The 25431-nt window shown below is 38.3% G+C and overlaps 1 protein-coding gene across 1 annotated transcript; it reads left to right on the forward strand.

Annotated features, from left to right (window-relative positions):
* Positions 1-4947: 4947 nt before the first annotated feature.
* Positions 4948-12161, forward strand: VPS18 (VPS18 core subunit of CORVET and HOPS complexes). The gene is made up of 5 exons (XM_072429059.1): positions 4948-5109; positions 6434-6575; positions 6791-6882; positions 7598-9453; positions 11073-12161. Exons 1-5 carry the CDS (start codon positions 5022-5024, stop codon positions 11799-11801), a joined length of 2907 nt encoding a protein of 968 aa, XP_072285160.1. The 5' UTR covers positions 4948-5021; the 3' UTR covers positions 11802-12161.
* Positions 12162-25431: the final 13270 nt, after the last annotated feature.

The following is a 25431-nucleotide window of genomic DNA, read 5'->3' on the forward strand; positions in this document are numbered from 1 at the left end:
CCTTTTTTTACATAATTTCTACACAATTGAAATTCAAACAATATGAATCAAAGAACATGCTACCAAAGTAACTGACATTTTTTTATATCTAGACCCTTTGTCTTTGAAACATGTTTTACCTTCTTGTGCTTGCCACTTTTAAAACATAGTTCTTTACTATTAAAAATATGAAAATCTGTTTGACAATATTTTTAATTTATGGAGCCCATCTATCAACCTTTGCTTTGTGAAGTGCTTGACAGGATTATAAGAATAATTAAATAACTGTTTTAGTTGTATTATTTCAGATTTTTCATTTCTTCATTAAAGTATTTACTTAGTCTGCAACACTATTTCAGAGCCTTTTTACCTTTCTACAATAAAATATCATATGAGTAAAGTCTGGGTTGAGATTTTTTTTTAGGCAGCAACAATTACTATTACTCCACCAGTGCATATAAAAATGATTTGTTGATAGTTTTTTTTAGATATAAGTCTTTTAGATTACTTCCTAATATTTACCGACCTTGTTAGAATAATTACCATATATTTCCAACACCAGGAAAACTATTCCTCGATATTTTACAACTTCCTCTTTTAGGTTTTTGTTGGTTAAGTTTGGTTACCAAGTCATATTCTGGCCTTTATGGGAAGCTTTTTCACATTACATTTTTTTTCCATAACTTCAAAATACTCCACTTTTCTCCTATAGAACTGAGGTCTGTCAATTATGTCTGAATCCTAAGTACCTCAAATGTATTAAATGAATGTTACGGCCTCATCCAAAAACTTTGACAATAAAGTAAATCTCTTTCCAACCCATTCATTGTATATTCTACAAATTTAACCCTGGGATTAATCTAGGATTTCTCCTCACAGTCAAACATAACATTGGATAATTCAATAACTAAGATCAAGCTTTCAATACATTTTTAAACAAGGGTGAGCTATTTATTATTCCTAGATTATTGTTTTACTTAGCATGCAAAACAATACAAATATCCCCTTCGCCATTCTTTAGCTCTAGTTCAAAGTCTGGTAATTTTTTTATTACCTTATTAAATTTGGTCATATCAACTGTATTTGTGTGCAATCCCTACCAAGTAGAAAATACCCACTACTCTAAAGCTGCGTACACACTGCCAATTTTTGTTGTTGGAAAGGATCTTTCACGATCCTTTCCAACGACAAGGGAGTGCACGATGCATGAACGGTGCTGTACATACAGCACCGTTCATGCTCTAGGGGGAGAGCGACGGAGCGGCACCCTGCTGCGCGCTCTCCCCTTCACTTTCATTACGATCGCCTGTCGTCCATCGTCCGTGGATCCGGCAGGTCGGTCGTCCGGATGATGGACGACACCGACTGTACACACGGCAGATTTTCGCCCGATAATTGGCCGATGCCGATTATCGGGCGATAAAAATCTGACGTGTGTACGTAGCTTTACTTAACCATAGATATTCTAAATTATCTGAATGAACATTTATATCCAGCAAAGGAACCAAAACAAAGTTTCATTGACTTCAATATTTTAGTTAGGTTCAGAAGCAGCTCAGAAACATACAAAAGCAAGGCAGTCACATCTGTTTTGTTTTCAATTCTTATCCTAGGAAATGTTAGAGAATGTAGACATCCTTGTATCAACCGCTTTTAATATCCGAAAATTAGTAATTTCGTTTAAATATAGTTTAATGCTGATATCCTCAAAAAGGCCACCAAGATCTCCACCATTTCCTGCATATTAAGGACTCTAATGATACCTGTCCCAGGATTTATTCATTGGAGGGCCTATTCCACAGGCTCTTTCATAGATAGATAGCATAGATAATATGTTAGAAATAAATGTATCCAGTTTATTGCCTGGTATTGATTCTGGTAAGGCCACCCACCAAATAATATTATTATAGTTACACAGTATTTATATAGCACCAACATATTACACGGCGCTTTAAAAAGTCCATGGTCATATCACTAGCTGTGCTTCAAAGGGGCTCACAATCTAATGTGTATGTGTATATATATATATATATATATATATATATATATATATATATTTATTTATTGACGTCTTATAGGCTGTATGTATGCGTTTTTGCATCTAACATTCTTTGGAGAAACAATTTTTATTTTCTGAAATTTTAGTTTACACGTTTCCTTTTATTTTTGTAATTTTTTTTCAGAAGTGGCAAGTTGCTTGCAACCCAATTTGTTAACAGTTCTGCCATTTATTCTCTATTTTTGTTAAAGGAACATACATCAATAATGGACATTGTCTTAACCGTTTTGTGTAAACCCAATGCTTCTCTTGTGTGGTAAATCATTTTTTTATATTTTGTGGGAGAGACCACTGAGTTTGATCCACTATCATCCTTCTGTAACATTCAGACATTGGATCAGTCCTCAACTCATTAGAGACCCCAGATCTGCCCCCTTAACACTTGCTTGTTTGACTGAATAACAGACTTTAAAAACTTTTTCTTTGCACAGACTCTACCTCCTTTTTTTAACTTGAATAGGTTGTTTGTCCTATGCAAAATGTTAAAAGATGTAAATTCTCCCCAGAAAAGGCCTGCTAACTAAAACCTGACACCATCATCTACAGTGATAATTGCTTTTACATAAAAACAATAGAGCAAATCCCACCATACACTTTAGGTGGGAAAACACAGATAAAGTGCGGGTATGCAAATTAGCATTTGGTGACATTCTGGTTCTCCTCTACATTCAGTGACATGCTAAAATTGGAACATAGTGACATCTACTGGACACTTTGCTTTAAAACACTCTCATTTACCAAAGAAAATTACAAACTAGTAAAGAGAATTAAAATAAATCAAAAAAATTCCCTGGACACAATTAAAAGTTTAAAGCAAAGAGGCAATTGATGTGTACACAATTCCTCTTTATAATGACAGTGGGACTTTTTGAATTTGTTTTCAATGTATAATACAAAAGAGACAATAATAAATATTTTTCTCCGTTCCTATTGTGTGTTACTTCCCCCACCTCCTAGATTGTAAGCTCTTCTGGGCAGGGTCCTCTCCTCCTCTTGTATAACTGCTTGTCATTTGCAACCCCTATTTAATGTACAGTGCTGCGTATAATGTTGGTGCTATATTAATCCTGTTTAATAATAATAATATTATTTTTTGTCCAGAAAAGGTGACAACCATAAAAGTTTCTTGTCAGCTATGCAGATCTGTAAATATGCTGCATTTTTCACTTTGACAGTATGGTGTAACCTGCTTCTTTGCTTGGTGCATTTTATTTGGACAGTACAGGAACTCAGAGGTAATCTCTCCAATTAGAGGAAGTCCACACTTAGACAATTATTAATATCATTATTAAACAGGATTTATATAGCACCAACATATGAGCCAGTGCTGTACATTAAATAGGGGTTGCAAATGACAGATACAGACAGTGACACAGGAGGAGGAGAGCTCTATGCACCAAAGAGCTTACAATCTAGAAGGTGGGGGAAGTAACACACAAAAGGAGGGGAGATATGGAGTGGTGAGAAGTAGTGAGGGTTTTAAGAGATGGAAGACGAGTATGGAAGTTTGAAAAAAATGGGTTTCAAGTGTTTTTATAAATGAGGAGAAAATACAAGACAAATATTATGAGGAAGACCATTCCAGAGAGTCGGGGCAGCTCTACAAAAGTCTTGTAGCCGTGCATGTGATAAGGTTATTAGTGAGGAAGTCATCAGTAGGTCATTAGAGGAGTGAGAGGGGAAGATTGCTGCTAGAGGAGTATTTTTTACCAGGTCAGAAAGGTAAGTGGGACAAAAAATGTGGAGGGATTTTTGTGGAGACAATTATCATCACAGCATGTTTTCCACTTGAATCTTTTACCTCTATTCTTGCTCTGGTGGGAAATCAAAGTCCCAGATTTCAGCTATATACACACACGTAAGCTTTCAGTCACTGGAAACAATCTTTTGTAATAGTTTCCAGTGACAGATGAATGAACCAGTGCTGTATACACAACGTCTTTCTGTTCAATGGCGAGAGGAAGGAGGGCAAGCGATCAGCACCCTGCTTTGTTCCTGATTGGTAGTTCATCAATCCTTCGGAATGGATTGATGAAAGACGTCAAAGGACGCTGTACAGATTGTGCAGATACAGATGTGAAGTATGTGTCAGGCAGTGTGTCACCCAGCACTGCAGATAGCATTTGTGCAGTGTTAAAGCGGAACTCTTCACACTCATTACACATGTCGCCATTCTAACCCAGGTTCAGGCTTTACCTATCTCAATACAAGTCAATATGGTGTAACCCCTGCATGTACCTGGAAGTTCATTCATCTCTGGCACCCAGGACTATACACAGCAGAATATGCAGCCCAGCGTACATTCAACAAAAGATTGGTTCACAAAAACTGAACATCTGACTGGGTAAATATACTATAAAAATGAGAAATACAATGTATTCCCTATCTGGAAATTAGGCAATGTAATAACCTGAGTAAGTATGAGAGTAATAATAAGAAAGTAATAATAAGAGTGAGTAATAATAAGAGAGTGAGTATTATTATGAGAGTAATAATAGGAATAAGTAAGAGAATAATAATAGGAGTAAGTAAGACTTCCTGAGGTGCCAGAGAGTAATAATAGGAGTCTAAGTCTCTGAGGCTCCCTCTTATGGGTGCGGGAACACCAGGTCTGTGAACATTTTACACAAAGTTCAGGTCATGAGTCCTCCCATATCTACCACACATGGCACGGTTGTGTACCCGTTAAGCAGTAGCCACACACTCCCCCAGTTATATTACACAGCCGTACACTGTACCCTCCATTTACTGCCTCCAGGCAAATCACATGACACCCCGTGCTCCTTTCCTTACATATCACATGACAGTAGGAAAAACACGTCTATACGTATCATGTGACAGCGAGCGAACACGCCCTTACATATCACGTGTTTGCGGGCACTGGGAGTACAGTTTTCTTTTAGGTATCACATGATCGATAAGAAAACCGGAAGTTGTGCGTTTGACTAACAAGTGCTTCATCTAGGGAGGCATAGCAGCGGTGATGGCCTCCATCCTAGAGGAATACGAGGACTCCCTGTCCAGGGCTAGCTTGCCGAGTCAGACCCGATTGCCGGGTATCCCACTGTCTGGTGAGGCCTCATAGGGAAGCATGTCAGTGGGTATTGGTGGACGAGTTGTATTTGTTCAGCAATGCTTGCAGTGTGTATCCCCGTGGTGTGTGTCTATAACCTTGTCATGATATATGTATGGCCCTGTATTATTTTTACCTATAGTGTGAGGAAATCTTCTCTTTCTGTCAGTCTGACACTGACTGCATCATGTATGATGTGTGTAATCTGTGCAGAATCAGTGACCGTATCATGTATGATGTGTGTAATCTGTGCAGGATCGGTGACCGCATCATGTATGATGTGTGTAATCTGTGCAGGATCGGTGACCGCATCATGTATGAATCATGTATGATGTGTGTAATCTGTGCAGGATCGGTGACCGCATCATGTATGATGTGTGTAATCTGTGCAGGATCGGTGACCGCATCATGTATGACGTGTGTAATCTGTGCAGAATCAGTCACCGCATCATGTATGATGTGTGTAATCTGTGCAGAATCGGTCACCGCATCATGTATGATGTGTGTAATCTGTGCAGAATCGGTGACCGCATCATGAATCTGTGCAGAATCAGTGACCGCATCATGTATGATGTGTGTAATCTGTGCAGAATCAGTGACCGCATCATGTATGATGTGTGTAATCTGTGCAGGATCGGTGACCGCATCATGTATGATGTGTGTAATCTGTGCAGGATCGGTGAGCCTACAACACATTCCAGGTGTCATTATGTGTGTAAAGCTGTACAGGTATTACTACATGTTTAAGTGTACCTAAACTCAGAATGTTTACTTTACATAAAAGGGTAGACAATCCTTTTATTGGGGATTACCTACATCACGCATCTCGGAAGCCCTTTCATCATAGGAAAAAAAATGCTGATCTCACGCAGTGAGTGCGCAGTGAGATCGGCAAGTTTTTTTTCCTAATCTACATCACCCGATCTTACGGCTGTGCAGTGCGAGATTGGGTGACGTAGGAAGAAGAACATGGAAGGAGAGAGGAGCAGATGTCGGTGCCTGGCGCTCCCCCTGCGCTGGGCCGTAGAGGGATACCGGGACAACGCAGGACCCGATGGAAGAAACCTCCCAACGGACAGACTGATCTGCAGGATTGAAGGTAAGTGCGATTTTTTTTTTTTTTTTGTTTTTTTGCTTTGTGTTTTGGTCTGCTTTAAAAATGCTACAGATTAGGGTTTGTACAATTTTGAGGTGCATTGTTTCAAATAGAAATGCTTCAATCAGTCATTATGTGCATTCTCTTTGCAGTTTTTGTGATTTATCAGTTCTTAGTGATTTATCAGTTTTTAATATACTGTTATTAATAATTTGATTGCTTTCAGGTTATGTCAATGCACGTCTGGAAAAGGAAACTCCAATCTTCAACAAACAGAGGATTGACTTCACCCCTCCAGAGAATATCAACAGCTTGGTAGTGTGCAGTAATCAACTGTGCATGAGCTTGGGAAAGGATGCACTGCTAAGGTAAAGTACCAAGTCAAAGCATTGAGCTGGCCTAAACAACCCTCTCGTCTCCTCCTCCAACCCAGTGCTTTTTATTTACCTATCCAACAGGCAAAGAGGCAAATCTTTGCTTGTTTGAAGCAGTTGTTTTTTCAATACTGGGATATGTCTGATTATGAACTGTTTTGTCACTAAAAACAGAAGCCTGCTTTAATGTGTTTTCTTTTCTAATTTAGGATAGATTTAGTAAAAGCAGATCAGCCAAATCAAGCAGACCTTGGACGTAAAGATGATTTCAAAGTCTACAAGATGTTTTTGGATCCTTCAGGTACCTAACCTCTAGGTTTTAAAGAAGATGTTTGTTTAAAATACTCATTTTTTTACACTACCTGGTTTGAAAAAAAAAAAACAACACTGTCATAATAATTTGGACTGCCTTTAGCTTTGAATATGGCATAAATTCACCATGGTATCATTTCAATACCACTAGTCAATCTCACAATATTTACTTTAGGAGTTACTTGTATTGATGGTGGAAGAATTGGACCACTGTGTAATTTTCTCCCACACATTCCAAAAATTTTCAAGGTCTGGTTTCAAGGTGGTGGCCAATGCATGTGTGAAAATGACATCTCATGCTCCCTAAACCACTCTTTTAGAGTTTGACCTCCATGAACCCTGGCATCATCATCTGGGAATATGCCCGTGACACCAGGGGAAAAAAAATTGATGGAAAAACCTGGTCATTCAGTAAGTTCATGCAATGCACTTACCTAATCATCCTTTGGGTATATAACATTGCTGAAGCTAGACTTGACTTGAAGCAACTCCAGATCATAACTCCAACCCCACAGGCCTGGGGAATTTTTTTAGCAAGGCTAATCATAAAGTGTACCCTATCCCTATATTACAATTGTATCCTAGTGAAAATTAGATATTGTTTAGTTTTTGCCATTTAATCATTGGTTCTATGTTGTTTTTTATTTTATTATGACCAAAACAATTCTGGAATTTATTTTGGTTTTTTTTTATTATTATTTTAGGGTCTCATCTTCTAATTGCCCTCAACACTAGTGAATGTCTATATCTTAATCGAAATGCCCAGAAAGCACGTTTACTTCCCCGATGGAAGGGTCATTTAATTGAAAGTGTTGGGTGGAACAAGTTTCTGGGTAATGAGACATCCACAGGTCCTATCCTGGTGGGCACTTCACAGGGTCAAATATATGAAGCAGAAATCTTGACCAGTGAGGGTGGTCTTTTTGGCACCAATCCTGACCAGTACTTTCGATACCTTCACACTTTAGAGGAGGAAACTGGTCCTGCACCTGTTTGCTGCCTTGAAATCAACAAAGGATATGAAAACCGTTTCTGTGTCATTGCAACAACTCGAAAAAGACTTTTCCAGTTTTCCGCTAAAATAACTGAAGGTACCGAGCAACATGGATTTGCACCCCTTTTCAGTCAGCCTGCTGATGACCTCCCAAGTATCCAAGAGTTTCCAGGTAATCTTGGCTACAGCGAAATAGCTTTCTATACTCAAAAACTCCGCACCTACCCAACATCTTTTGCTTGGATGATGGGAAATGGAGTACTATATGGTACATTAGACTTCTCTCGTCCTGACTCTGTGCTGACTGATGTTAAGGTTTGGGAGTACCCATCTAGTGCTGATAAACCAATGTCTATTGTGCTCTCACAGTTCCATTTCTTGCTCTTGCTGCCTGACAGAATTAGGGCTATTTGTACCTTAAATGGGCAGGTTGTATTCGAAGATGTGTTTACAGAGAAGTTTGGCCCACTGAAAAGGATGGTGAAAGATCCTGTTGTAGGGCAAATCTGGATTCATACAGAAAGGGCAGTGTTTCGATACCATGTTGAACGTGAGTCAAGAGATGTTTGGAAGATGTACATGAACATGGGTAAATTCGACTTGGCTAAAGAGTTCTGCAAGGATCGTCCTGAGTGCATGGACATGGTTTTGGCTAATGAAGCAGAACACTGTTTTCAAAACAGGAAATACAAAGAGAGTGCAAAATGTTATGCCCTTACTCAGAATTACTTTGAAGAAATAGCACTTAAATTCATTGAAGCAAAACAAGAAGAAGCACTGATGGAATTTCTCCTGAAAAAGCTATCCAACTTAAAACCTTCAGAGAAAATACAAGTTACTTTACTAACTACTTGGCTGACAGAGTTGTATCTAAACCACCTTGGAACCTTAGAAAGTGACACTTCAAAAAGAAGCCTTTATCTTAAAACTCGGGATGAATTCAGAAGTTTTCTTAGCAGCCCTCGAAATAAAGAATGCCTCTTTAATAACCGTTCCTCTATACATGATCTTCTGGCCAGCCATGGTGACACCGAAAATATGGTTTATTTTGCTGTTTTAATGCAGGACTATGAAAGAGTTGTCGCTCATCATTGCCAACATGATGATTTTGATGAAGCTCTTCATGTGCTAACAAAGCATAGAGATCCAAAGCTTTTCTACAAGTTTTCACCGGTCCTAATGCAGCATATACCAAGAAAAGTTGTTGACTCCTGGATCATGATGGGAAAAAGACTGGATCCAAAGAATCTTATTCCTGCCCTTGTTAATTACAGTCAAGGTGCTGGTATTCACATAAAAGAAGCTATTAGGTACCTGGAGTTTTGTGTTTATGAACTCAAGGAAACAGAACAGGCCATTCACAATTATTTGTTGTCATTGTATGCTCAGTTTCGACCAGATTCCCTCCTTTCGTACTTGGAAATCGCTGGTACCAATCCCAACACAATTTACTATGACTTAAAATATGCTTTGCGTTTGTGTGCAGAACATGGGCACCATCATGCCTGTGTCCATGTCTACAAAGTGATGGAGTTATATGAAGAAGCTGTGGATCTAGCTTTAAAGGTGCAGTATGGTGATCTGTTCATATTATACTTTTAATTATTATATCTTCTGTCTATGTTTCCTGTGTATGTTTTACTGTTTGCCTACAGTTTTGCTTTTACATTCATGCCACTCTAATTCAGTGTTCCCCCCAGACACTTTTAGCAGAGCGCACTTTATGGCACTTATCAATAACCACCCAGCTGTTTTAGGGTGGTTGCTGATGAGTTGGGTCACAATACAGGGGCTGCCACCCACCTATAATTTTATCCCAACTCAAGTCAGACCTGCACCTTTTTATTTCCTGATAAAGCATAGTGAAATGTTGTGGTATTCTGCATAGGTCCGAAATAGTGCTTTGTTAATATTTACTGGAAAATTGTGATGTCTGAAACCAACATCCTTCTGAGCTCCAGCTTTACTGTCTGATCAGGGTGTAGGCGCTCTTGAGAGGAAGGGTGCATAATGTTATCAGAACGCAAAATACAGCCCCATTCTGGGCCCTCAAACCAGCCATCATCATCATCTGTTTCCATTCTAAAGGAAAGCACCTTTATTGTACATGTACTAAATAGTCACAACTGCAGTTTGTCAGCTCATCCTTTCAGAGATCAATGGTTTCATTTCACTGTGGTGCTTAGTAGCCACTTGCAGATGTGGTGCTGACAGTGAGGCTTCCCCTAGCAGCTGCTAAAGTCCATGCAGTATCGTGTAGTTCCTATCAGAAGCAAAGAGACAACAAATGGCACTGCCAGCACTGATCTGCTTTTTGTGCTTGGCATAGTCAGGATGCGCAAGGAACAAAGAGGGACTGAAAGGATCATCAGGTATTCACCACTCAATATGAATGTTTACTGAAAACAGAATGTTGATCAGTACAAAAAGAAAAACAACATTAACATAAACCTTATCAGTTATAGGTAAAGTAGGGGGTTTACATGTGCAGGGAAAAACTGACTTCCCTCAGGATTTAAAGAACTGCATAGCTGGTATGAAAGCAAGTATTTTCTAACTTGCTTGGATGATTGTTCCATAGGCCAAGGGCAATAAATACACCATGAAGCAATGGTGGCAGAAGAATTGTATGCTGTTGATGTGGCAGTAAATGAGGGGGTGTAAATTGTTACACTGACAGGGAGAGAAAAGTGTACATCAGTTCGGGTTGTGGCAAGGAAATAAATGCAGAAAAAGTGTCACGTTGGTGCAATGATGGCTAGAAAAGAAGTACACATTCGTATGGTAATGGCTAGTATAGAAGTGTGTGTTGATGCAGTGAAGGTGAGATGGTTGCTGCATTTTGTGGGTGCCTAAATTACCAAAGAATCCCAGCACCATCGTAGCTCCATAATCTGCTACTTGGCACCTTTTTCTTTCACTATTTTTTCCCCACTGCCTGCCTATGTCACAATTACTAGCGAACAAGATTGCCATTATCAGAAGACCATATTGAAAATGTTTATCTGCATTTCTAGGTAATGTTTTCATAACCTAAAACTCAGTCTGGGAAATGCCACACACTGTTGCTAGGGTGAGTGCATGTAGAGGCAGCTGTGTTTAATGTAATTGGTATTCAATAAATGTACTTATTTTAATTATTGATCTTTTCATGGCAGTTATAAACATTTTCTTAATGCTTGTAGGTGGATGTTGACCTAGCAAAGTCTTGTGCAGATTTACCAGCGGATGATGAAGAGCTGATGAAAAAATTGTGGCTAAAAATCGCTCGTCACGTGGTGCAGGAGGAAAAAGATGTGAAAAAAGCCATGGTTTGTCTTTCAAGCTGTAATCTGCTCAAAATAGAAGATATTCTGCCATTCTTCCCTGACTTTGTGACCATTGACCACTTTAAGGAAGCAATATGCGGTTCACTTAAAGCTTACAACCAACATATAGAAGAGCTGAAGCAAGAAATGGAAGATGCCACGCTCAGCGCAAAACGTATTCGGGAAGACATGCAGGAGATGAGGAACAAGTATAGCTCAGTGGATCCACAAGATAAGTGCACTTCTTGTGACTTTCCACTATTGAACCGACCATTCTATCTTTTCCTTTGTGGTCACATGTTCCATTATGACTGCCTAATGCAAACAGTTGTCCCCAATTTACCTGCTTATAAGCAGATCAGATTAGAAGACTTGCAGAAGAAATTAGGATCTGTGGCACAACCTTCCAAAAGCCGCTCCCATATGAAGGATGAAGACAGTATAAGCCTGGGCAAAGGACAACTAAGCCGGGAGCAGATCAAGGCAGACATTGATGACATTGTGGCAGCAGAGTGTCCCTATTGTGGTGAACTTATGATTCGGTCAATTGACAAACCATTCATAGATCCACAAAAATATAAAGAGGAGATGCTCAGCTGGCTGTAGGATTGGTTTTTCTTATGCTTTTCATAAAACAGCCCTAAAAAAGGGACAGGTTACTAGTGTCCTGGGTTTGAGTATCAATCCTGTGAATGAAATGTGAGTACACTTGTGCCTACTTTTTGATCACCAGTCCATTGATTTATTGAAGAAGATTTGTCACTCTTTCCAGTGGTTCTATAGTGTAATCTCAATAGATTGCTTGCTTAAAACTCAAAATCATTAATGGATGTTTTATCATGTTTTGCATCTCATCATCATTTATGGGTAATACTCATGTAATATGTGAATGGAAATATTGTATGAAAAAAGAATGCACAGTTTTTACCTGGTTTCAATAGCTTCATAAACCTACTACAATATTTATTTTCCATGTGCTTTTCTTGACTTAACTCTTTCTGAAAAGGTTTCTGTATTGAGGTGATTCTTTTTCCTAACAATTGTTTTATTATATAACTCTTGTTAAATAGACAGGGCCATTCACGAGTTTTATTTATCACAATGGGTTTACCTTTTTTTTCAAAAATGCCCAGTGTGCATGTTGAAACTTAATGTATACACCATACTGTAAAAATATTATTTCAGGTAGACCTAGGAAATCTTCCCTTAACCCTAGATTCATCACCAAAGAGTAACCAACAACAATACTGGTTTGAGTTGACATCTGTCGCTTGTACCCTCCTAGTTGGCTCTTGCGCAGTCTTTGTGTGAGTCTGCCTCGCTCTCTCTATACAAAATCATGAAAAAAGTACACCCTCTTTCAATTGTAAGGTTTTGCATATCAGGACTTAGGCTAAGTACACACGTGGAATAATTGTTGCTGGAAAGAATCTTTCATGATCTTTTCGACCAACAAATGACTACATGATGCTTGAACAAATGCTGTACATAAGGCACCATTCTGCTCTATGGGGAGGGGAGGGGGGAAGAATGAAAGTGTGGCACCCCAGTGCACCTTCTCCCCTTCATTTACGATCATTCCCTGTCTTTCTTCTGTGGATCTGCCAGGATGGTCTTTCGGTGATGGACGACGAGCACTGTACACACAAGATTCTCATCCAATATCAGCCCAGAGCCTATTATCGGACGAGAACCATTGCATGTGTGTACATAGCCATAATATTAGTAGCCATAATAAGAATAAAATTCCTGGTCTTTAGCAGGTTCTAAACTGTTTATATATCTAAGCTCATGTGTAAAACAACACACATCAAATTCCACTGTATTGGTATTTATTTAACAAAAGTTTAGCCAAAACAGTAGAAGAGTGTACTTTTTTTTTTGATGACTGGTAACTAGCAACAGGTTCGCGGGCACCCAAGGTTGATTGGGGACAGGGTGCTAGTCTATCTAATTCAGCCCTACTGAGGATCTACTGTGGAACAGATTGCAGTGCATTGCAGCTTGCTGTATATAGGGTTTTGTAATTTCAGATCACTTACAATGTCTAAGCAGACCACTGTCAAAAGCTCATACGCTGGGCACCTGGACCATGGAGAAATAAAGAAGGTATTCCTGGACTGGTCATGTTATTTTAAAAAGATTTGGAATGCAGGTGGCTTGTGCACTGTTTATCTGTAAAAAAGAAAGCAGCAATATGCCAGGCCAGTGGAAATATAGTCTCCAGACAATGGGTTGCTGCACACTCGTTTTCTTCTTTTTTTTTTACTAGGTCAAAGCTGAGATACACTTTAAAATTCAAACACTAAGCTTTATAGCAACACTAAGATACATATGTAGCAGTGTTTTATGGTAAATAATACAGATTGTGTCATTTATTAAACATATATTGTATAGATAATGGAGCAATGTTCTATGTTCTGAATGGGTTAAATGTTCTTCTTTAATTGTCCGGTAAAGGAGAAGTGGAGTTTTCTATAGTGAGTCCCTGTGCTGTCTATTCAGTTTTCTGTATGTAAGATGGTAAGTACATATCCTGACTGTGTGTACTTTTTGTGTATGTTTTGTGTTGTGTATAACCATTATATTTGCTATGCTTTGTCAGCAGAGTTGTGTAACTTGTAATATGTTGTATGCTCTATCCCATGCGTGCCCACACTTTTTTGGCTTGCGAGCTACTTTTAAAATGACCAAGTCAACATGATCTACCAACAATGAGACTTAATAACTCCTGTGCGTGGTAGAGTTTATTTTGAAAGGTAGGGCTCCGCGATCTACTCGCATTGACTTTGCGATCTACCGGTAGATCGCGATCCTCCTGTTGGGCACCCCTGCTCTATCCTGTCCAGTGTTCTCCCCAGACCCCTTTAGCTGAGCGTACCACCCGGCACTTTTCGGCAACCACCCAGCTGTTTTTGGGTGGTTACTGATAAGTTAGGTCACAATTCAGCGGGTTCCACCCGCCTAGAATTTCTTACCATCCAGCTTACAAAAATTTCTGGGTTGAGCTCTGCTGTCTCTGTGCCTACAGTAAACAGGTCTGATCTCACACCCTTCACTTGCTGAAGGGCACTCACTCCAGAGTTTGGAATTTCACTTGGGCAATAAGTGAGATATATCTAAATCAGAACTGGACACATGTAGGTTGAATTGGAGAGAGGGACATTCTGCCTATAGGATTTCTTAAAATAAATAACTTCTGCTCACCAGTTGCCAGTCTGACAAAAAGGTCATTAAGAGTAATGATTTTCAGTATGCCTGACCATTGGGCATAGTGATGGTCAAACAGTAGACCACCAATGCTGCTTGTAAATATAGTATATATAGTCTGCTGTGGTCAAGTACAGAAAAATGGATGCCTGAGTCTCCATTTTATTATTATTATTATTATTATTATTATTTTTATTATTAATAATATAAATAAACAGGATTTACATGCAAGATACAAGATAAATCTCCCAGCAACAAGCAACATGTGTGGCATGAAAAGATATTTAATATTTCTCAAGTAAATCACAATACTTCTTGTAATGTTTTTATTCTGTTTTACCATTGCCAAATGTCAGCTTCTGAACTAAAATTCTGACTTAAGGACAATGAGCTATATAGATCCCAGTTGCCTTTATGTTTGTAACTGTGTGTACATAAGTCGTCTTACACATTTCAGTCCTTAGCTTCTGCCTTTTCCCTTGTGAAAATGTTTACACTGTATTGAACTCAGTGTGTTTTAACAGTAGTGTTTCATGGCCTTTACTAAACCAGAGCTGTGTTCAGATGCTAGATGTTAATAGTCTGAGATGAAGGTGTGTGCGCCTCTCAGTTGAAAATCTGGTATCAAATGCCTCTTTAAAGCCCCAGTTAGGACAAACCCCTTTATCTGCCAGAACAAAAGAATGTGTACAGTTTAATTATTAACTTTAATCTTGCCTCCTCCAGCAATTTTAATGTTTAGTTACCTTGGTCAGTAAGAACGGGTGACGCAGCAAGAAGACAGAAGATGATGGCGTCTAGTGCTTCCCCTGTGCCAAGACAGGGAGGAATAACAGGACTACGCGGGACAGGATCGCAAGGTAAGTCATTTTTTTTTTTTTTTTTTTTTAAGTTTAGTTTAGTTCCACTTTAAGCAGAACAGAAGGGTGGAAAGAATGCTCACATAAGGTGGGATTTTTTTTCTGAGGTCTTAAGATGTAGGATTTGGGGCTGGTCTAAGATGTGAAAATATACATTTTGAATGATCTTTGATGTAGTGAGAAAGATCTAGGATCTAAGTTGGGGCTGATTTTAGGTTTGAGGCTGGGAACAATGGCTCACTAGTGACCCATGAACCAGGGGTTGGGGACTGCTGCTTTAAAGGATGGAACACAAAACTGTGGTTTGGGGCTCAACATGGCCATGCAATTAAGGTATGTCTGGTTTTCAGGACTGGAGGGTATATTCCTAAGTGCTCAGGAGGGTTGGTGTACTTTTGGCAAAAGTGGATGTATGCTTTATATTACATTTATTTTAAAATCTACTAGTAAACATTTTTGTTGTTTATCCTATATAATAAAAACCCAGCATTAGATGCACAGTGGACACTTTCTACCCAAATAAAACTATGCATTTGGGATTAAGTGTTGCTCACTACCTAAAATAATTTAAAAAAGCAAATTATAGGTATGACACATCAGTCCTTTTAAGCAGGCATATCAATGTGAAATGGATCCAAAGCCAGCTGCATTTGGAATAAGATGCTTCATGCAATTGAAGTCTGGAAGGAGTTGACATTTAGAAATACAGAAGGAAAGGGAATTGGTGTCCCACAGAGATTGATGAATTATGCATTAAGGAATGCCTAATGCAGTAGGCTGCCTACCAAAAGGAAATTACAGACTCCATTCCACAAATGCAAAGTCTGAGGGGTTTATTATTTACTAACACCCTCTATTTAATGAGCTGTTTACAGGAATTATTATAAATTAGAATTTTTAATGTTCCTTTCGTTGGAAAAACACTAGTGAGATCTAAATAATAACCATGATCATGCTTACATTCACTAACAAAAATGTTGAAAGTTTTCATTATCCAAATGTTAAGTAAATTGGCAAATGTTCATTAGCAGGATATTGTTTTTCTTTAAAGTATCTCTCCTTGTATTGCTGTGTATGTAAAATTTACTGTGACAGAATCTGACATTGAGTGAGAGCATCAAATACTTCTTCTTACTTACAGTATATATTCCAGTTTGGGTAACAACCATTTTCTTTTCTTTATCATCCATTGAGGACATAGGAAGTGTGTTGGCATTGCTGAGTGTTTGACTTTTCTTTAAACACTTATTTAGGTGAGTAAACAGCACAGGCTATGTGTCAGGAGCTACCTTTTTTGGACTTTTGGCTGTCTTTGTTAAATTCCCATCAGTTCCTGCTGCAGAAAGAGTTAACACCGAGGGACTGAGCAACATATGCAATTTGGAATAATGACCTCTGCCTTTAGAGTCCAAAGAGCTTTTGGAGCCCTCCCTGAATTGTTTGTCTGACCTCAAGGACCAGATCTCCTATTACTTGCCTTTTTGATCTGCCTGTAGCCCTAGCAGCTACTGACAGAGTTACTCAACCCTGTTCATGATTACCTTATTCCTGAGAAGTCGCAGTCACAGTACTCTAACTACTCCAAAACCAAAATTGGAAAACACGATTTCAGCTTTAACTGATGCTGTGTACCACTTCAAATATTTGAAATCAGCCTGCTACTTTCCCAAAACCTATTGGAGCCCCAAAGTTAACATCCAACAACAGACCTTTCTGTTGAACTTGCTGTTTAACATCTTCCTGTATGTAGGTTGGAGTCAACCTGACAACCTGTTTACTCTCACAGGCATACCTGAGGTTCATTGTGTCCTTATTAGGTACCTGAATTAATGGCCCTGCACATCACGAAAGCTTATAAGCTAGATCCTCATTGTCTTACTTACTGTATAGTTCAGTTTCACTTCTCCTCACTGAGACAGGGCTTAGGAAAGTAAAAGGTCTTTTCAAAGTCAAAAGACTGAAAAAATTCTTTGTGCAGTTATACTTATATCTATATGAAGGCTGTCATTGGTGGTCTGCATTGGAGGGGGTCTGCATTTTGGCAGGAGGGGGGTCTATGACTGAGGTGTCTGTCCTGAGATAGAGGTGTACCACTTGAGGGAATGTCTGCATTGGGGGTGGGTCTGTCACTAAGTGGAAGTCTGCTCTGGGTGGTAGTCCTATCACTGGGTGGTTTGCAATGACATTGATGTCTGTCGGGTCTGTTCCTGAGGGGTTGTTAACTGTGTTGTGAGTAGGTGGGGTGCAGGGGGGAGAGGGCTCCAAATTCTGCATTGGGGAATAGGTCTGTATCTAAAATACTACTGGGCACTACACTTAAAGCAACCCCTCTGCTTATGTGGTAAAATAAAACAGAAAGCAGCATTTTATTTATTTGCCTAAGCATCGGGGTCACTGTAACCAAGAATGTGTGGTCTATTTGCCACAGATCAGTATTGTAAAAGGGCATTTCTTCCCCAAGGGCACATGTGAATAAATATAGTAATTTTCACTCTTGGCGTTTTTTTTTTTCTAACCAATATTATTATCTATTACACAACTTTTAATATTAACTTTGTCAACTAATGCCAAAATGCCAAAAATGTCTGTGTTTTTAGCCTTGTTTGCCTATGTATGTAGAAGGTTGTTTTTTAACCAAGGTTCTATGGAACCCAAACCTTTTTCAAAAGGTTGCAAGGTGTTACTTGAGCAACTTGTGCCTCTCAGGCTTAGCTGATGGCAATGATCTTTTTAGATATCTTTAAGTGTATCATTCTTCCTATGAACAAGCCATGTAAGAGACATTCTTCCCATTGACCAACTCACTATTGTTCTGTGAGCTGTGGATATAGTACGGTAATTATAGCAGGGGTTCCCAAAGGCCAGCAAGGTATCTCAAGGGTTCCCTCATGGTTAAAAGATCGAGAAATGCTGATGTAGAGTATGAAACAGACCATGAAAACATGCAAGCTTGTCTACCCCATTCATTGTGGACCCATACCTCTGCAATCATCCTCTAGCTAGTTAGTAATCATCTGCCAAGCCACGATTAGTTTTCCATCAGGATGCATCTATAAAATAGTCAACATCTGGCTGCTTATTTGGACATTTTCATTAGTCGTTTGTAAATACATTTTACCTTTTTGTAAATAAATTTTAAAGCGGACACATTTCACCAAGATTGTAAATGTGTTTTATACTGTATAATCTTAATTTTTAGGGATATTTTACAGAATTGAATAAAAATATGTATTTGTCAAATACAGTTATTCAGTCTCCCTCTCTTCACTGCTAATCTATGATGAAAAGAATTTACAACAGGCAGAGTTAACTAACAGTTATCAATTTGTTGTCTGCTAAATGCCTCAATACATCTAGACATATAAGGTTTATTATTTATTGCATATTTTACTTGGACTATATAAAGGAAATGCTCTGAAGAATTTCATATAGTTGTGCCTATTAGTTCAAGAATTAGTGAAATATTGACCATTGTGAAAATATAACTTATCGAGTCGAATTTAGGGTGTGTGCTTAGATGATACAATTTATTATCATGTCATTGTGTGTGCCTTTTTAAATCATAATGATAACTGGAAGCACTCAAATGTGTCCGATTAAAAGTTTGCATACCCCTAATTATTGGGGATGATAATGTATACAAGTTGACATCCAAAAGTTCCAAAAAAAGGTTTTTGGGGGTGAGTGTTCAGACCCTCAACCTATTTGGCAAAGCCGCTCCTCTGCTTTGCCCAACGGGTATCGGTTCTGTGATGCTTTGTACAATACAGGAGTAGTGGTCGTACATTATACATATATATATACACACACAGGTCCAATATATTTTTCTAATTTTGGTTCTGTACATTACCACAATTAATTTTAAATGAAACAACTCAGATACAGCTGAACTGCAGACTTTCAGCTTTAATACAGTGGGTGTTTAACAAAAAGATTGCATAAAAATGTGAGGAACTAAAGCCTTTTTTATTACACAATCACTTCATTTCAGAATTTAAAAAATAATTGGACAATTGACTCAAAGGCTATTTCATGGGCTGGTGTGGGCAATTTTTTGGTATGTCATCAATAAGATAAGATAAGACAGCTAAGGCCTGGAGTTGATTTGCTCTCCATGCAGGTGAAACAAGCCATCCTTAAGCTGCAAAAACAGAAAAAACCCATCCAAGAAATTGCTACAATATTAGGAGTGGCAAAATCTACAGTTTGGTACATAATGAGAAAGAAACAAAGCACTGGTGAACTCGGCAACACCAAAAGACCTGGATGTCTATGGAAGACAACAGTGGTGGATGATTGCAGAATAATTTCCATGGTGAAGAGAAACCCCTTCACAACAGCCAACAAAGGGAACAACACTCTCCAGGAAGTAGGCATAGCGATATCTAAGTCTACCATAAAGAGAAGACTGCATGAAAGTAAATACAGAGGATGCACTCCAAGGTGAAAACCACTCATAAGCCTCATGATACAAAGCATACCACATCATCTGTAAAACATGGCGGAGGCAGTGTGATGGCTTGGGCGTGCATGGCTGCCAGTGGCCCTGGGACACTAGTGTTTCTCCATGATGTTACACAGGACAGAAGCAGCCAAATGAATTCTGGGGTGTTCGGAGACATACTGTCTCCTCAAATCCAGCTAAATGCAGTCAAATTGATTGGGAGGCGTTTCATAATACAGATGGACAATGACCCAAAACATACAGCCAAAGCAACACAGGAGTTGAATAAAGCAAAAAGTGGAATATTCTTGAATGGCCAAGTCAGGCACCTGATCTGAACCCAATTGAGCATGCATTTCACTTGTTGAAGACTAAACTTAGGACAGAAAGCCCCACAAACAAACTGAAACTGAAAGCCTCTGCAGTAAAGGCCTGGCAGAGCATTCAAAAGGAGGAAACCCGGCATTTGGTGATGTCCATGAGTTCAAGACTACAGGCTGTCATTGCCAGCAAAGGGTTTTCAACCAAGTATTGGAAATAAACATTTTATTTTCAGCTTTTTAATTTGTCCAATTACTTTTGAGTCCCTGAAATAAAGTGCTTGTGTTAAAAAAGCTTTAGTTCCTCACATTTTTATTTACAGCATCACACTCTATTAAATAAGCCAATTTAAAATTTAACCATGAGCAGATCTGTTTTCTCGATAAGTTGACAAAGCTGTTCTGCAGTAGTTTTAAATGGAAATGTATTTTTTAAATGGTTGTTTAGGAATTGGACCTTAATGCAGCCACTAAACGTGGACTGGTAAGCTGTTTTATTGTCAAAATTCTTTGTTTCTTCCCCTAAATGTATTAGTAATTTTGCAAATAATCCTTCCAATTTTCTATGGAGGAAGGCATGGTTGTTACACAGGATGGATTACAACTATCCCTGCATTTATTCATCCCCATCCAATAGGTAATTGATTGTACCAGTTGTTTACACAGGAATAAAATATGCATTGTTTTTGTTTTCACAGGAAAAATAAGGATGCTGCATTTACAGTAAGACCAGCACATACTTTCTATTCTTGCTAAAAATGTACTTTGGCTGTAAAAAGAAAACAAATGCAGCCACCCTAACTGACTAGTACACAGCAAAATATTACATTATGTTTAGCAGTGTATATATTCTCTCGTTCGGAAACAGTAAATTAAAGCCTAACTTTCAACTCACATTTTCTTGTTGAGTATGTGTACTGAGATGCAGTGGACCTGATTTAATAATGTTTTCTAAGACTAGAGAAGATGACTGGACTGGGTTTCATAAAAACTTTTTTTAATCCTTCACCAGATCCAATTAAGTTTTGCGGTATCACCCAGGTTCTCATGTGATAGCCTATCTTCTCCAGTTCATTTATTACAATACATGGTTGGTTACAATGCATATTTAGTGATTAGCTTCTGGAGTTATTTTTTGTACTCACAAACAAAATTAAAGATTTGTCAAAACAGCTTTAAACATGTATACAAATATTTATTTATTTATTTAAATATTTCTAATGCCTACAATCTTGAGATAAAGTATCTTTACCCCCCACCCACTATAACACACAGCAGCCACTTTGAATAGTAGGTGAAAAAAATATGTTTTTTATTTGGCAATGTTCTTTAAAAGGTATTTATACCTAGGCAAACTTTGCAAACTGGAGACTGGTATAGTGAACATGCCTTTTTAGTAGCTTCTACCCTTGCAAAGCTAAGCCTCAGGCAAACCATAACACACCTTAAAGCTAACTTAAACCTAGTTAATACTCACCTGTCTCCATTGCCATCTTCTTCCCTCTTCTCTTCCACGTTGCGATCTTCAGCCAACTTAATTTGCCAGGTCAGGATGACATAACTCCTGTGCAGGCAGTTTTGTGTAGGTATTTGCAAGTGGATGCATTTAGGTTGTGTCTTTCAATGGGGTTTCTGGAAGTTACATGTTGCCTCTGGCCAACCAGTTGCTTTTCCTTCCCTGAAGAAAGAAGCAGACTGGTAAACACATTGGTCTCTTACTCATCTTTCTTCACCCTTTAGCATGTTCCTTGTTAGCACCTAAATACTGCAACACACTTGGTTGGCTTTTTCTGTTGCTTTTCCCAAACTGTTTTTCTGCTGTACAAGGTATGCAAAAAAGCTGAAACAATGTCAGGTTCAGGTACATACAATATTTTAACAAACACAGGTAATGATAAATTAAAAATTATAAGGTTCCATTATTCCTTTGTGTCTTGTATACCTACCTGGAATTCAGCTTGCCTACAGTTTTAAAATATGAATCCTATATGGAACAACAGGCATACACTTTTTTGGCCGTTTCTTCCACCACATGGAAACCTAATGAAGAGCATAGGGAATGTCTAGGGGGCTTAGTTAGAACCTTTAGGTTGTAAACCATAGGGATAGCACATTTGGTCAAAGCTGTGCACCTCACAGTAATTTTACAGGGGAGGATCACTAATAAGGAGCTTCCCATGTTACACACAAACACTGGAGTGCACAATACTAATTGTACTGAAAAACAAAAGGATTTGCCAAATAGTGCTGGTAAATGCAGCAATGGTTTAAAGAGCTTGTTCACCAATGCTAGAAGTCTGGCAAAAAACTAGGGGAGTTAGAAGCCTTATTGAGTGAAGAGCATTATGACTTAGTTGGCATAGCTGAATCCTGTATTTGTTCTTTGCATGCCTGGGCTGTCAATATTCCTGAGTATACTGTCTTTTGTAAATACAGAGTCGAACAAAAGGGCGGTGGTGTTTGTCTGTTTGTGAGAAGTGATCTAAAAGTGAATGTGAAAGAAGAAATTGCTGATGGAGCAAGCGAGGCATTATGGGTGGCGTCGAATGTGGGGATGCACAATACACAGTTAATTATTGGAGTCTGCTATAGGCACCCCAATGCTAGGGAAGAAATAGAGAATCAACTAGTAGCACAGATAGAAAAAGCATCAAAAAGTGGAAATGTTTTAATCATGGGAGATTTCAGTTACCCTGGCATTGACGGGAGTAAAGGCACTACAGAAACAGCAAAAGGGAGGAAATGTATTAATTTAATACAAGATAATTTTATGGTAGTTTATAGAAGCCCCAACTAGAAATGATACTCTGCAGGACCTAGTTCTTTCTAACAATGCAGAGCTTATAACAAATGTGCATATAAAAGAATATAGGTAGCAGTGACAATAATATGATTTCATTTAATGTAAGCTGTAAACAGGAAAGATGTTTCAAGTCTGTTATAGAAAAACAAACTAAAAAACATTTTCCTATGGGTAATAAGTTTAAAAGTTTAAAATTAAAACCTATGTGGCCCACAGCTGATGTTAAAAACACCATAAGGAACAAGAAAAGGGCATTCCAAAAATATAAAAATGAAAGATAACCTTCTTGGTTTAAAAACTATAATGAATATAGCAAAACATGTAAAAAGGAGATAACATGTGCAAAACCTCAAAATGAAAGACAGATTGCAAAAGAAAATGAGGCAATTTTTTAAAATATATTAACAGCAAAACAAAAATCAGATCCGAGCCCCTTAAACGTTGTCTTTGGGTTGGTATCTGGGTATAAAGAAAATGCAAATTTACTAAACACGTTTTTAGCTCTGTGTACACAAAGGAAAATGGCAGAGCCCAAATTCATAATCACAATGTCGCTGCCTTAAATGAGTCACAATGGCTCAAAATTGATATGATTGAGAAATAGGCAAAATTAAGGTTGACAAAGTGCCAGGGAGCAGTTGACAAAAAGGGAGCAAAGTCATTACCAGGTAACACCAGACCGGTTAGTTTAACGTCCAAAGTTGTAAAGGTCCTAGAGAGTTTGATAAAGAACCACATAGAGGAGTTTCTGCTAGAAAATATTAAATTTAATGGTAGTCAGCATGGCTTCAAGAAAGACAGTAGTTGTCAAACAAATTTACTCTCTTTTTATGAGGAAGTAAGTAAACAGGTAGACAGTGCAAAAGCAGTTGATATAGTGTACTTGGACATCGCTAAAGCATTTGACACAGTACCCCACAGACGGTCAATATGCAAGTTAGGGTCAATAGGTTTATAAATGTCAATCTGTAAATGAATTGAGAACTGGCTTAAGGACCGCACCCAGAGAGTAGTGATTAATGATTCATACTCTGAATGGTCTAAGGTTATTAGTGGTGTAACGCAGGGTTCAGTTTTGGGACCTTTACTGTTTTAACATCTTTATAAATGATATAGAGTTTTGGATTAAAAGTACCATTTCTGTGTTTGCAGATGACACCAAACTATATAATGGAAATAGGTTTATACAGGATGTTTATATTCTACAAGCAAACCTGGATGTACTGTTTGACCAGGCAGCCAAGTAGCAAATGGCATTTAACCCCCCTGACGGTATTCCTGAGTCTGACTTGGGATGGATTTTACATGCAAAAATCGGTATTCCCAAGTCAGACTCGGTGTACCTAAAAGCAGAATAAAAACCCACTTACCTTGTTCCGTCACTATCCCCCGGCTTCCTGCTGGTCCCCGCAGGTCCTGGGGACACATCTGCCTCCTCCGATCTCCAGTCGTGAAGTTCAGAGACGTTCTACACCCCAGTGACGTCAGTACATGCGTCGGTGCAGCCGGAATTTAGTGGATTAAGCGGATTCAATACAAAATAGCTGTATTAAGTCTAATACAAATAAATATTCATATAATTTATATATAATTATATTATTTATGCTGCTGTACAGTTATATTTCAATATACATTATTTTTTTAATTTTTTTTTAACATTTTTTTTTAAGTTCAATATTAAATTTATAAAATTTATTAACTATTAGACATGTGTCAGTGAGGTCTATAGGTCTACAATGTAAATAAATTTCTAAATGCAAATAAAAAATATTTGCATTGATAAAATGACAGTTTACTGATAATATTTGGTACTATGTAATGTATACAATTAATACCTCTATGTTTAAATGTGGTTTATATATTATATATATATATTATACAATTCATAGAGATATTTAATTAAAGGTTACTGACTTACATGATTCTTGATCAGGGAGTACGCATAATGATATTAAGCATAAGGGGGAGGGTTGTTGTCGCAAGCTTTTATGGATATGAGGTGTACCTTATATTAATAATAGGCAGTTGCTTTCCAGATTTTCCATACATTACATGGGTAGAAGTCCCCTGCATGCCTCCCGACTTGCGGGGACAAGGGCATATTCTTCTTTTACCCCCAGTTCTGTTTTTCACCCATTGGGTATTATTGTCCTCCCGCATCCTTTGCTGGCCACTTTTATTTCTGCCAAGCAACTACTGGGCTCTTCTTTTCTCTCCCAAATCCCCTATGGGCATGGTCTTTCCTCCCCTGCAGGACAGCATTGTTTTCTCCAGCCCTCTCTGAGTACTGTGATTTCTCTTACGTTAGGTACCACTCTACATTTTTTATTCACTGGGACCATTGACTTTGAGGCACATTATCCCAGTGAGCACAGGCCTTTTTTCCTAGGGTATTTGTCCTCCCACTGACCAGCAATACAAAGGGTTCTATAATACATACTTCTTACGGCTTCTGTGTGTACACTTTTTTATTCATTGCATTGTCTTGATTTCTACACTCCACGTGCTGTGTAGTAGTTTTTTTTTTATATACCTAACTTCTGCACTATACACTCTTTGTTTAGTTTTTCCCAATGGTTGCTTTTTGCTATATAGTTTG

This window comes from Pyxicephalus adspersus, chromosome 12 (assembly GCF_032062135.1).
Source record: "Pyxicephalus adspersus chromosome 12, UCB_Pads_2.0, whole genome shotgun sequence".
Taxonomy (NCBI): Eukaryota; Metazoa; Chordata; class Amphibia; order Anura; family Pyxicephalidae; genus Pyxicephalus; species Pyxicephalus adspersus.

Bases quoted from the DNA above. Each gene is read 5' to 3' on its own strand.
- VPS18 (XM_072429059.1), top strand. From the start codon at position 5,022: ATGGCCTCCATCCTAGAGGAATACGAGGACTCCCTGTCCAGGGCTAGC. The intron at 6,576-6,790 runs GTAAAGTACCAA...TTTCTAATTTAG, and splicing joins GGAAAGGATGCACTGCTAAG to GATAGATTTAGTAAAAGCAG. The intron at 9,454-11,072 runs GTGCAGTATGGT...TAATGCTTGTAG, and splicing joins CTGTGGATCTAGCTTTAAAG to GTGGATGTTGACCTAGCAAA.